The sequence below is a fragment of the Lates calcarifer genome, linkage group LG18 (genome assembly GCF_001640805.2).
Source record: "Lates calcarifer isolate ASB-BC8 linkage group LG18, TLL_Latcal_v3, whole genome shotgun sequence".
Lineage (NCBI taxonomy): Eukaryota > Metazoa > Chordata > Actinopteri > Centropomidae > Lates > Lates calcarifer.
In genome coordinates, this window is record NC_066850.1 from 7,102,552 (window position 1) to 7,116,139 (window position 13,588).

Below are 13,588 nucleotides of genomic sequence, written 5' to 3' on the forward strand. Positions count from 1 at the left end.
ATATCCACCCTGAGGCAACCTGCAGCTTCTAATATAAGCACAGAGCAATCAATATACAAAACAGGGGCATGGCCTTACATCATTCCTGCTGCCATTCTCCATCACTTGAGGAACATTAAACTGCCAGTGGTGCTGCCAGTTTATTTTCTCATAAAGATAAAACATACACCAATGTTAATTTTAAACTCTGACCCTCTAGTGGGCTTTTAAGGCCAGACCTTTTCCAGGGCTGAGGGTCATTCTGTGTCATTGAGGGCGGAGTGGAGGGAGTTGGGGGGTGAAAGGAGGTGGGAGGCAACAGGGCTGGAATTGCCTGTTAATTGAATGCCTGTTTGGATCATACAGATGACTGAGCTTGGCATTATGATGGAGCAGGTTCGTGTTCACCGGCCGCATGTGCCCTGTGACATCACACACGCACACACACACACACACACACAGCCTGTTTATCCTTTCATGTCCATATATGCAGTAATTTTTTTTAGCATGTATGACAGAAAGAAAGGAGGACACACAGATCCATGGAATAATTTAGTTTTCTGTCTACAAAAAAGGAAACATGATTCCTGTTCACTGAAATGACGAACTGATCATCCTGATTTTTACTGCATGTTTATCCTCTCTGGTCAGAAATCAAGATAACAGATTCGAAACATGGGATACTGCACCAGCATATTTAGCATAATGATAGTTTTAATGGGATTCATAAAGTTTATCACCATCTGAACATGGCATAGAAACATAATGAAGATATTGTGACATTCTCAAACAAAAATCAGTTCATTTTGGTTGTATACAAAGGAAATATATCATTCATCAACACAATAATTATCTCAGTAACAAAAGAAGTGAAATGTGTAGTGTAAAACAACATAATTCAGCAACTCTCTGAGCTAGTGGCTCAGAGCTACATTAGGCTTTACTAGACAACCAAATCTCCAACCAAACTGTGCACTGAAGGCAGGAAAACAAATGTGTGGAATGGAAAAGGCAAAATTTCTTTGGTCCTGGTTCACTTATTTTGCATTTGCATTGTACATTTCTAACCTGATAACACTATGTTGGATTATAGGTGTATGAGTATGTACATTATATAGCATTATATGGGATTTTCTTTATTCTTTATTAAAAATGTAAGGTACAGAGTAATGTTCTAACAACAACAAAAAACGTTTAAAAAATTTAAAAAAAAAAAAAAAAAAGCTCCCTGACTCATGAAATGTGTAAACATGTGTAAAACTGTGTAAAACTGTATCCATCAAACCTTGCAGGCTTCCTCCATCATCATCTTCTCGTTTCTTTCTTCTTCGCTCCTGATCGGTGGCCCTTGCGCCTTGAAGATGACGCACTTACACAGCGTGAGCACTGGCTTGTGTGGCCGAGCCTGACGCAGGTCGCTGGACGGTGCAGTCATGTTTTGGGGATTCTGATTGGTTGGGAGGAAAATGCGACTTTAACACAGTCTCATGCACAAACACGTCACAGTGTAACAGTAGGAGCGTGATATACCAATGCAAAGTTTGACCTCACTCACCTTCCATAGTGCGACCAAAATGAATGCTGGGATGCATATCAGTGGAGTGACGACAAGCAGAGCACCCAGTGTGTTATACCACTTGCCGAGTGCATAACCATACACCAGAAACTGATGTGTTTTTGTCAGGTTATACAGCATTGTGAGCTAGGGGACAAGAAATGGTTAGTTAGTTAGAGAACCTAGCTGTAAAACAAGAGTAGAGGTGCAAGAAAAAAATAGCAACGAAAGCTGAAAGCCAGTCCTCCCAACATCTAATTTGAATTTCAGGAATCATTTTCATTTAAGGACAGTTTTACATACTGTGCAAAAATGCTTCGATAAAACCAGTTTCCAAGATACGTAGTGCGAAAAATAAAGTAAAAAATACAAATAGTACGCAAAATGGACAGAATGAAACGGCTAATGTAAGTAAGAAGTAAAGATAAGGGGCAGTGAAGGGCAGCAAAAGATCTGCGTTCAGGAGTAACGTAAGGAGAATAACATGACAGGAAACAGACATTGAACCAGAGAGCCGGCGCCAAAGAAAGGAAGCAACCTGACCCAGGTGTGAGGACTCACCATGCAGAGGAGCGGCGTGAAGAACAACCAGCAGTACTTCAGCACAGGGAATGGCGGGTACCCGAGCATGTCCTCAATGTTGTCATAGAAACGGTCCGCACCTGCACAGAGTCATGGACAAGAGGCGTTAAGCCAATCAAAGAGAACAAAACAGTTTTGTTTTTGCAGGGAAATAAAAGCCTACTTGTTCTTTTTTTTCCATTTCAAATTAACTGTCTATTTTATGCTTCTGCTTCACTTTACTTTGCTAGTTACTTCTATAAGATTAAGAGGTCTTTAATGTGTGTGCATTCTTTTCTCAAATGAAACTTTGTGAATCTAATGGCCAGGCCCACTGTCAGCTCCTGTCACATTCTGCACTGATTTATCATTGGAAAACACGTAATGTGATATTTCAATACATGATGGAGAACAACCGAGCTGTTAGTGAGGAGGAGGGAGAGAGGAGGAAGAACAACCATCAAATTAAGCAAATAGTAGGCACACAGGGAAATAAGACTCAAGACTTAATCTCGGTAAAAATCATGTGGTTCAAATGAGGAGGAAAGGATAACTGGTGAAACACCAGTCGTGGGCTAATGAGAAATAGAGGAGGCAGAGGAGTGAAATGGGAGATGAGCTGCTCACCTTCAGCTGCCAAAGAGAGGAGGAGGAAGGGAAGAGAGGAGCTATTGGGAGAAAGAGAGACATTTAGAAAAACAGGAGGAAGCTGATATGAGATTGGTTAAGTGCGTGACTTGGCTGATGGACCTACATCCAGAGTGTATGTATAATAGCAGAACAAGTCAAAACCTATTTTGGAAAGCAGACACAGCTCCATAAATGATGTAGCCATCAACCCTGAAAACCAACTACATCTTTGCGTAGGAGGTAAGCGAGTGGTCTGGGTGAGGAAGTGTCTCCACATCTAATACAGTCTCACTCTGAAGAGGCAGAGAGGCCTGAACGAACGGCTAACAACTCAAACTGAGAAGAGGAAGTGGCTGCAAGAAAGGATCAATATCTCCCCCTGCATCACTTTGCAGTAGAAGATGTGTGGTGGGAACCTGCTTGGAAATGGAAATGCACTTCTTAGAGTCACGGAAATTGAGCATGAATACATGGTCTGGGATATTTGTGAGAGCACGTCTGTGAAATGTGCTGCTGTGAGTGATGCACATGCTTCAGTTTCATTAAAGAAAATGACTTGTCTTGAGAGAAGTATCAGTACAACACAGATGCTCTGAGAGTTGAAATGGTAAGACAAGTATGAGAACGGGGGAACTCTCCACCCACATGCTGTAATTTAGCCAGTAATACTGCTGCTAATGAAGGTGTAGGAGTTAGTGAGAGCTCAGAAGATTTATCCTATTTGATGCTCGAGGAAGACTGGGATATGAAAGATTAATATTTGCGGTATAGGTAATGGAAAAATCCTGACACATTTATGGAGAAAGACACCTACTGAAAACTTCATTAAATACAGTATATACACAGAGAGAGACAAAAGGGCAAGAACTGAATGTCAAAAAAAATTTAAAAAGGAAAAGGGCAAGCGAATGAAAATGTAAGGAGGTCTAAAGCCAGAATATTTTCCTCTGTATTATAGTGTTTGTGCTTTAGTGGAGCAGCAAAGGCCTGTCCCACATGTCTGACTAACAGCAGAAGGTGCTGATTTCAGGCCAGTAGGTGGAGCACTCGCTCTTCTTCAAACCTCAATTTCTCTTAGTTGAAAGAAAAACCTTCAGCTGATGCGCAAATGAAAAGTGGAACCCCTTAATACTGTAAGAGGTTAACAGAAATCAAACAAAAAGAGTTTTTAAAAAACTGTACAGTACCAAATAAGTGGTTTATGATCAGCCTTCCTAAACACTGAAGGAACTGTTTGATTTGGGGAAAAAATGCCTTTTACATTTAGAGTTAGACAAGAAGATTGATACCTCTCTCATGTCTGTACAATAAACATGAAGCTGCAGCCAGCAGACTTCTCACTGATGTTCTCATTGGATGTTTGACAAGAAAATGAAAAGAGTATTTCCCAAAATGTCAAACTAACTGTCAAACTGTCAAATATAAAAGTTGAAGGCACCTTGTGGCAAAAAAAAAGGAAAGCTTTCGATGCTCACACATCACCAGACATACATATAAATTGGTACCAAGTGGATGCCTACTGGTGGAAATTGTTGCAGATACTCCATAACCCTTTGGTGTATCTATATCTCTAAGTTCACTCACTCTAAATATTCTAATTATAAAATAACAAGGAATCCTATTATCATTTTGATCTTGTCAAATGTCCCTTTTAATGTTGATGGTAGAGCTGTTTTAATTTGACTCAGGATAAAAATAAAATGACTGTGGATTTCAAACTTTTTTATCTGCAGCTGCTTTCTTACAGATAAGATTATACAGATACAGATAAGTTACACTGATGAGACAAATCACATAAGCTAGGGAAATATAATGAAGCTCCTTTTGGTAGCTACTGTGAATGTAGCACGCCACTGATGATGTTGATATTCAGAGCTAAATTAGTGTACCTTAATGCAAGAGCCATCTGATATTAGAAGAAACTATTTTTCTGAAACTTTTTAGAAAAACTGGAAGTTAGTAAATCACTTTGGTGTGACATGACTTACCATACACCCAAGCAATGACAATACACTCGAAACAGGCAATGATGAGGAGAGTATGTCCACTGGGACCATAGTAGTCAATCACGTGAAAGAGGAGTATCCCTCCCTGAAACATGAGCAGGAAAGAAAAAACATGAAACATGAGAAAAGTCATGGCAGGTAGAAAGAGAGATGTAGCTGTCAGGAGGACAGACAATGTTTTTTTTTTACATTACTGTCTGGACAATAACCTTTCCTTTTCTTTAGCTCAGGCTCTACAGCAGGGCATAACATTCCCATATTTGACATACATCATGGAATGAAACCCTTTAATTATTAGAGTTTGCATCATATTAATAGTATACTCTATCAACATGTTTGACAGTTCACTTGTTTCATTTAAATAATCAGTGCTGATACTCATTCAGCGTAAATAATTTCTGTGGCGTTTAAAAGGTATTGCCATGCTAACATTTGCTGTACCAACACACAAAGTATTGCTAAGGCATTTTAAAAGTATTAGCATGCTAACATTTTTAGCGCTAAACACAAAGTATAGGTATGAAGTTTTAAAGGTGCTGGAATGCTAACATTTACTAACTGTCACTAAACACAAAGCATAACTAAGGCTGAGAGTTTTATTTGGGCATAAAATAAAATTAATTCTGCCCTAATGATGGTGCTAAATGAAAAGTCAGAAGATTGTCATTGTCATAAACGTCATTAGAAATCATTGTTTGAGGACCATTAATATCTGTAGTAAATCTTACATGCTAGTGGCACTACTAAAGATCAATGGATGGTAGATAATTTAGTGATATTTTTCCAAAATGCTGTACATCATCCGCCAGTGGTCAGTTGGTTGCACTTATTCCACTTATGTGACTTGGTTTCATAATACCTACTCTCATTTTAACCTTCTTCTGTTCAATGTGCCCTTCCTCTTCCTGCACTTTACCTCAGTGACCAGTGGCAGCCCCAGTAGGAAACAAATGACAGCAATGACCAGGACCAGTATCTCTCTCCCTCCGGGTCTCCTCAGGTGACGTGGGAACAGGTCTGTGATGGCTGTGGCCAGGCTCTCCACACACACAAACTGTAAGCACAGACCTGAAGATTATCTTATTTGTAACTAGAAAATGATCCTGCTGAGAGGTGCTGCATACTGTATGATGTATTACGTACAGTACCTGACTGTCTAAGCCCAGGAAGAGGACCATGAGGAAGAAGAGCACAGCCCAAAAAGACGAGCCAGGCAACAAAGACAGAGCCCTAGGATAGGCTATGAAGGCCAGACCAGGACCTGTAGAGAGTATATGAATGCATCTATACCACATTCTTCTGTGCCGCAAAAAGGAGAGACATGAAGTGGTAAAAGAATCTAGCATTTTACAAGAGTAAGAAAGACATCATTTTGTGGGGGAGATATTTTTCTTATACCTTTATTGATCTGTTGACCCCTCAGACTTTTCTTGTGACTATTAATAACTAGCTTTATAATATGAATATATGGTGCTATACAGTACTATACAACTGTATAGTACTTTCCCACAGAGATGCACCCTGAAACCCTTTTAGCTGTATCTGAACATAAGATGCCATCTTGTGGGCACTGGTGGTTGTTGTCAACACTGCCAGCATTAAAGCCATAATATAAAACAACAAATACAGCAACTTTTTTGAGGATATTTTAATGTAATTTAATTACATTTATTACATTAAGCTGACAGTAAAAACAGGAAATAACTGGGGAGTTAACTCACCACTAGAAACCACCTCCTCCAGCGGTAAGCCCAGGTCGTGCGCCATGAATCCCAGCACCGAGAACACAGCGAAACCAGCAAAGATGCTGGTGGCACTGTTCAGACAGCATAGTGCTATGCAATCCCTGCAACAGAAGAGAAAGACAAGCACTTGCTGTGAAAGAGTACACAAATATAAGACTGTGAATGTGATAATGTACCTAGAGATTAAGGACAATTACCTGTAGCAGTTGTTGTTGTATTTATTGTAGCTTCCCAGAGCGGTCAGCACTCCCTGACACACAGCGTAGGAGAAGAACACCTGAGTCCCTGCATCACTCCATACCTAGAGAGGGTATGAGATTGACTTTTGAAATAGTTGAAAAGCTGCATGTGAGAATTTGGGACGCTTAAAGTTGAAATAACTCAGAGCACATGCTTTCCATCAACTCCTTTCCTAACAAAGCAAAAGGAAAATCATTTGTCAGCTCAACACAATTAACCAGAACTGTCAAATAACAAACAGCTTCAGTAACAATTCAATTTCTGCGTTTGTGTGTCTCTTTTTGTTTCTGTGTCATTGTGTCAACAACTTTATGAATGAGTGTGCACCACATATGCATTTGTATTTGTGCACTTTCAGGTCTGTGGGCATGGGCCGGTTTGTTTACATGACGGTCTGTCTGCAGGCCCTTGTCCTGACAGCATCTGGTTCACATTAGAGGCACCACAGCACTGTAAGTCCTGCCCACCAAAAGATAGAGCTGGCAAGGCTCCAAAGCAATATACAGCCCCCCACTCTGGCCTCGTAAGGGGTCTGAGCCTCAGGTCAGAAATGGAAGACTCAGTCTGTGGCAAAGGATCTTCACTTCTGACACTGGACAAAGAGGAATCTGTTGTGTCCATAGAAACGCACATTTTATTTTGAAGTCCTCTTGGCTACACAACATACAGATTCACACACGCACACTGACAAACAGACAAAAAAAGACACATTAAGCAGATCACAGATGTAGGCCAGAAATCCATTATGACTTCCACTGTAGTCCAAGCAAATAACAGACACACGCACGTTAAAGACTCATTAGAAACAGAGCTGTTTTAAAAATCTGTCTTTAAGAGCATCTGGCATTGCATAACTCTACTCGCCATAAGTACTTTCACCTGCTTTCGACATTACTCCAAGTAACATTCTCACAGCTTTTCCCACGATGGTTCCGAGCTGTGTGAGCCGCTTTTTCACAGAGGGTGTGACACATCATCCTCTGACAAGCAGATGTGAAATGGTCCGACACTTCAATTAAGCTTAAGCTTAAGCTGATGCATCCCAGTGAGATAGCAACAGAGGAATCTAGTTAAAACAGACGAAGACTGGAAATCAACCCCGATAAGTCAAGATTATTTTCATGTTAACACACAGGAATGTTCATGCAAACACATGCGTGCATGCACATCTACATGCCCGCACGGGAAAAGGAAGTGACCCGACGCCACCCAAAAGACAAGTTTGGAGGTTTAACCCCTTTGGTGATAACATTTGACCCCTGAAGCTGAGAGTCATGCTGTGAACTGTCAAGAGGAAGAGAGACAGACAAAAGCAAAAGGGAAGTGGAGAGGGGAGACGACCCATTTTGTGGGAGAAAGACCCCCTTTCTTAAGTCGTCGTTGCAACAGATGCTGTCATTGTGCAACAGCATTCCAACCGGTCCAGAGTCCACCCTCAGTTTTTTTCAACTCCTTATTCAGTGTAGAGATGACATTATGCTGAGTGAACAACAGATGAGCTATAAGAATGTAATGCAGTATGTTGTTTTTTTTAATGTAAATGAAAATCAATAATTTACTGTGATGGTGAATCACTGACTTTGATTTCAGCTTAAAGCTAGTTACAGTATATTTGCCTGTAACAAAGTAAATATACCCTGAAAATCTGTTAGAAATTCCCCTTGGAGAGCACTGTTTTTGCTCCTGTTTGATGATCTTACTGTCTACTCTCTCTGACAAACTTCTCGCTGGAAAAGGATCTTGGTTTGCTTTTCTTGTTAAGCCCCTGCCTTGAGACTGGGAACAAGAATCAGGGCAAAGGAAAAAAAGGGGGAGGTGAGGATAACAGGACACTGTAGTCATCCTGTTAGTACACAAAGGAATCTAACAGTATTGAGAAATAGAAGGAGAGGGATATGATGATGATGATGATCTGGCTGGTTGTGAAACCAGTGCCCTGGGTTGCAATGCTGGAGCACTGACTGCTGTGTATATCGATTTTTAGAGCCACATACTGCATTTCAGAAGGCAGCGAAATGCCCGCTGTGCACTGGTTTTGTGATTTTAACATTTCAAAAGCACACATTGTTACAAAACTACTTGATCATCACAACAGGTTCTTACCTGTGGGTCAGCGAGCTTGCTGAAGTCAGGGGTGAGGTAGTATTTCAGGCCATCTGCAGCTCCTGGGAGTGTCACTCCACGGAAGAAGAGGAGGAGCAGCATCAGGTAGGGAAATGTAGCTGTGAAATACACCACCTACAGATGCAAAAAAGCATATAAACAAAGTATGGTTTCCTATGTGTTTACGGTGCGTGTGTCTTATATGTGTTATAGATACATTCTCTTTTGTATAAATCTGTATTAATTAAAATCTTGGCCACCAGGGGGCTGTAAAGCAAGCTGTGAATTCAGCTATGGCTAACATGTTAGCAGTTAGCTAACAGTTAGTAAACCTATAATAATTCAAGCAAATGCAAAACATTCAGGTTTCTGGCCACCTGGTGACTTAAAGTCTAATATTCACTGTCTTTTAGCTCAGTTTTTTGTCTCCACCAACTAGAGGGAGATATCTGGCTCTATAGCTGCTAAACACTATACTATGCTAACCAGCTGGTCGCTAACTTTGCCTGTTTCCCGTTTTGTGCTGAGAAGTCAGCATACATCTGAATTAATTTATAAAACATGTACACAACACAGAGCTGAGGGGGAAACTCATATCCTGTGTGCTAAAGGAGCACTCACCTTTCCCGTTGTTTTGATTCCCTTCCAGATGCAGAAGTAACATATAATCCAGGCAACCAGAAGACACAGAGCAAGGTCCCAGCTCACCTTACCAAAGTTCATGTCATCTGTCATTCTTAACACACGGTTACTGTGAGGAAGAGATCAGACATGTAAACACACATATACAAACACATCCTCTGCAAATAAGCAGAATGATTGATGTACAAAAGTGCAATGCATATAAGCACACATTCCTCCCTGTTTCCAAGAGCTTGCAGTAAACTGCAGTGAACACAGCCTATGACAAATGTGTCGTGACTGATGAGAAGAATGCGTTGAAGGCCAGAATTCCTGTTAGAGTCTCCATGACAGTGGAAACGACCAAACATCAGCATCTCAAATACAGATATAAAAATCATTCTGTTTGTTTTGGATGGCTTCAGTTTATTTTCTAAAAGCTGCAGGAAAAAAAAGAGTACAGATTGTTCTCATCATGCAGAACAGTTGTATGTAGCAAATGATTTCTCAATATCTGCTCTCACTCCAGATCAGGAGATCATGAGAAGAGCAGCAGTCATGTTTTGAGCTGTCTAAAAGTAGAAGAAAAAAGTGCGTGAGGCAAACAGCTTTCTATTTGAGTTGGAAATTGAATAAAGTGGTGTTTTGTGTGTCACATTTTGTGGCTTCTGAGGAATGTAGCTGGCTCGTTCTCCCTACTGTGATTGGGTGGCCACAGTTCACCTTTTGTTGATTCATCATTAACATCAAGCTCAGCACCCCAAGAGTAAAGATAGCCTCTTAGTATATGGGAAGCATTAAGAGCGACTGCTGAGGAATGTTCCTCCCAAAGACAAGCTCACTGGGGAGGATGATATTACTGTCAAACCTTGTTTTTTCATGTTTAAAGAAGATAAGTGTTTGTGTGTTTCTCACGTCCAGAACTCCTCTTCTGGTGACTTGACCAATAATGGTTCTGTTACATTGCTGGAAATACAAAAAATTACAGGCAGGTAAGTAAAGTGAGTTGAAATCACAACGATTTTGAATAATTATATAAAAATAAAATTTTTTCAGTATTTTTTCAATATTATTATTAAGTATTATTAAAATTCTTTCCAGTCTGTCAAAACAGGATCATACAGACAGTATAATCAATGACATTTAAAGGAATTTGTTTTTAGTCATCATATAAAAGAATATTTAAACATTTTGAGAAATTCACAGACAGATTCGAGAGGCCAATACTGATATTGATATTTGAAAGTTAAAAAAAATCAGATACAAGTATATTGTGAATAATGGAATTATTATGTAATAGTGATTTGTTTTAACATAAATGTGTAACAAAAGCAACAAATCTTGACACTCATTTTTCTTTCTATATTTTTTTCTTGATTGTGACCAGATAGGCTACATATAAAGTCTGACATTTTACAATTCAAAAAACGTTGTACGTGCTCTCTAGTGGCCAAACAGTGTAATGGCAAAACTGTCTCTAAATGACCTTTAACCTCTTTAGCATTTCTTTACTGCAATTTTCTTGTTACTTATCAGCTTATACACCTAAACTGGTATATCTGCAATAAGCTATTGACTGATGTACTTTAACAGCCTGGCCACTGAATCCCAGTCTGGCTTTAAGGCACATAACCAACAGATGTCGTTTTTACATTTTGGCTTTGATACAAATTAAACAAACGAGATGTAATATGTTAGTTGAGCTTCAGAGTTGTTCAGACAGAGCAAAGCTAGCTGTTTCCCCCTATTTCCAGTCTTTATGCTAGGCTAAGCTAACTGGCTGCTAGCTGCAGTTTCATATTTACTGTATGAGAATGGTATCAGTTTTCTCATGTAACTCTTGGCAAGAATGCAAAGAAAGCTAATTCGACCATTTGACACCCTACTTGTTTTTCAACCACTATCAAACTAAGGCCTAACTCGTAATTTAGATTTATTAAGTGTTCTTTTCACCTCAAACTGTCCCAAGGCAGTAATTGATAGTGTTGTTTTTTTTTACAGATGTAAGAACCTCCTGCTCCGAACACATAAAAGAATGGGTGTGTCCGTGAGCTGCTAAATCTGTGGAAGTAAAGACTAATCCCATTACTTCTTATCATTCTTTTTATGTATCTCATTAACAAAATGAAGATTAATTGCTATGAATTCAGTATGTGTCACAGAACCATACATTGTGATAGTTCACGAATCGCAGCTCAATAATAAAGATGCAAACTTACTAGAAAGTGAAGTTATCACCGTATTCAGATGAGGTGATGTTGTGTAGGAATGACCAATTGGAGTCAGGGTCATACAAATGGGGGTTGGCATAGCCACCAAAGCGACCATGACATGAATCTACAAGGTTGAGGAGAGAAAGGTAAAGGTGAGATGGATGGTGCACACGTCAAATATCTAAAATGTGTAGGACTGTATTGTGCTTCCTCTGAAGTCTATAAGAAAGCAAGATTTAGTGTGTGTGTGTGTGTGCATTCAGTTCTACGCTGCTAATCAAATACAGATGTGCTTAAACACACCCTTTAAGGGTGCCTTACCAGAGTTCCACCAGTTGTCACATGAGGTCCAGGGCAGGGGACTTCTGAAGGCGTTAATCAGGTAGAAGATAGCCCAGGCCAGAACCACAATGTAGTAGATGTTTAGATAGATCACAATCACTTGGGATGCGATCCCCACCCCTGCAGGACACAATGAGAGTCTACACAGTTAGTGAACGTTTCTGGCTGCTGTCTTCTTCTGTGTTATGTAATATCTACAGCTCCTTAGTGGTGGCTTGGTTCCCAGTCTCCAGCACTGATATACACATACATTCTTGTGGTTCACTTTGGTTTAACATCACAAGCATTTGACATCAACAGTCAGTCAATCATTACCTGCATGTCAACTGAATATTTCTTGTGTAACTCTACAAAAAAATCTGTCTGAGCCTTGTTTTTTTACCCTGAAACATGGGGCATATCTTCCTCCAGGCGGTGACCCCGCCCTCGCTGGTGTACTGGCCCAACGCCGTCTCCAGGAAGAACACAGGGATGCCACAAAAGAAGAGGAACACAAAGTAGGGGATGAAGAAAACACCTGAAAAGAAACAAAGAATATTGGCGTGCACTGACAGGTAAATACATAAAAAGTCATAAATCCCCTGAATAATAAAGTATTTATTTAACTAACTAGGATAAATCTGTATTGAATGGAATTAATAGTGAGATTACACTATTCTCAGTTTTACTTTGTAAAAAAGGAACTCACATACAGAATGATTTAAAAGGTTAAAATAAAAGTCATCTTTTGGGGGGTGGAATCTTTACAGAGGAATCAAGCCAAAATGTTACATTGTGAAATCTGGTCTGACTAGAGGTAAATCCATTATCCACATATCCCTCACCTCCTCCGTTCTTGTAGCACAGATAGGGGAAACGCCAGACGTTTCCAAGGCCAATGATTTCTCCAGCCATGGAGAGTATGAACTCCATGTTATTGGCCCATTTACCCCTCGGCTGAACCTCTTCTTCGGGTGTCCCTTTGTCTGACCCTGAGCCTCTTACTGGGGCTGTTTCCTCAGTCATGGTCTCTCAGTCTGTTGTATACACACATAATAAACACTTGTGAAATGCAAACCATGTCTCTTATGTTCTCTCCAACTTCCTTCCACAAATGCAAATATGGACCAGAAGCCTTTAAAATTTTATAGCTCTCATATCTAACCTTATAGCACATGCTACACTATATTAAAGTCACATACTTTGGTTAAACTAGTTCCAGAAGACTGAAGCTCTAACACAACCACCAGACTCTTAAATGCAATTGATTGGTTACAACTTCATTGCTCAACTGACTTGTGATGAAGACAATAAATGCAAGATATAATGAGCTAATTATTAATTAAACATTTCTAGCCTCTAAATAAAGCATTGAGTGCATAGAACTCACCCGTGAGCTTGCAGTGGGCGCCTACAATAAAATCCTTTGACTGACTGAGCGAGGTCTGAAGAAAAGACTTTTTCTGAGGAGGGGGGAGTGTCCTGAAGGATACCACACACTCTCTCGCTTTCCCATGCGTGTTCCCAGTGCTCCTTACCCGCAAAACCTCAAAAACTTAATTTGCAAGCATAGATTATAGGTTGCAAGCTGGAGCATGTGTTTTTATTCTATAA

General features: G+C 40.0%; 1 protein-coding gene across 1 annotated transcript; it reads right to left on the minus strand.

Annotated features, from left to right (window-relative positions):
* Nucleotides 1-675: 675 nt before the first annotated feature.
* On the minus strand, nt 676-13,466 carry LOC108879664 (sodium- and chloride-dependent GABA transporter 2). The gene is made up of 16 exons (XM_018671028.2): nt 13,365-13,466; nt 12,820-13,011; nt 12,378-12,512; nt 11,975-12,115; nt 11,660-11,777; nt 10,356-10,406; nt 9,441-9,570; nt 8,820-8,954; nt 6,674-6,777; nt 6,453-6,577; nt 5,880-5,992; nt 5,648-5,785; nt 4,714-4,816; nt 2,096-2,196; nt 1,535-1,681; nt 676-1,426 (listed from the first exon to the last, which is right to left on the minus strand). The coding sequence occupies exons 2-16, from the start codon at nt 12,998-13,000 to the stop codon at nt 1,259-1,261; spliced, it is 1,890 nt and encodes a 629-aa protein (XP_018526544.1). The 5' UTR covers nt 13,001-13,011; nt 13,365-13,466; the 3' UTR covers nt 676-1,258.
* Between the last annotated feature and the right edge of the window lie 122 nt (nt 13,467-13,588).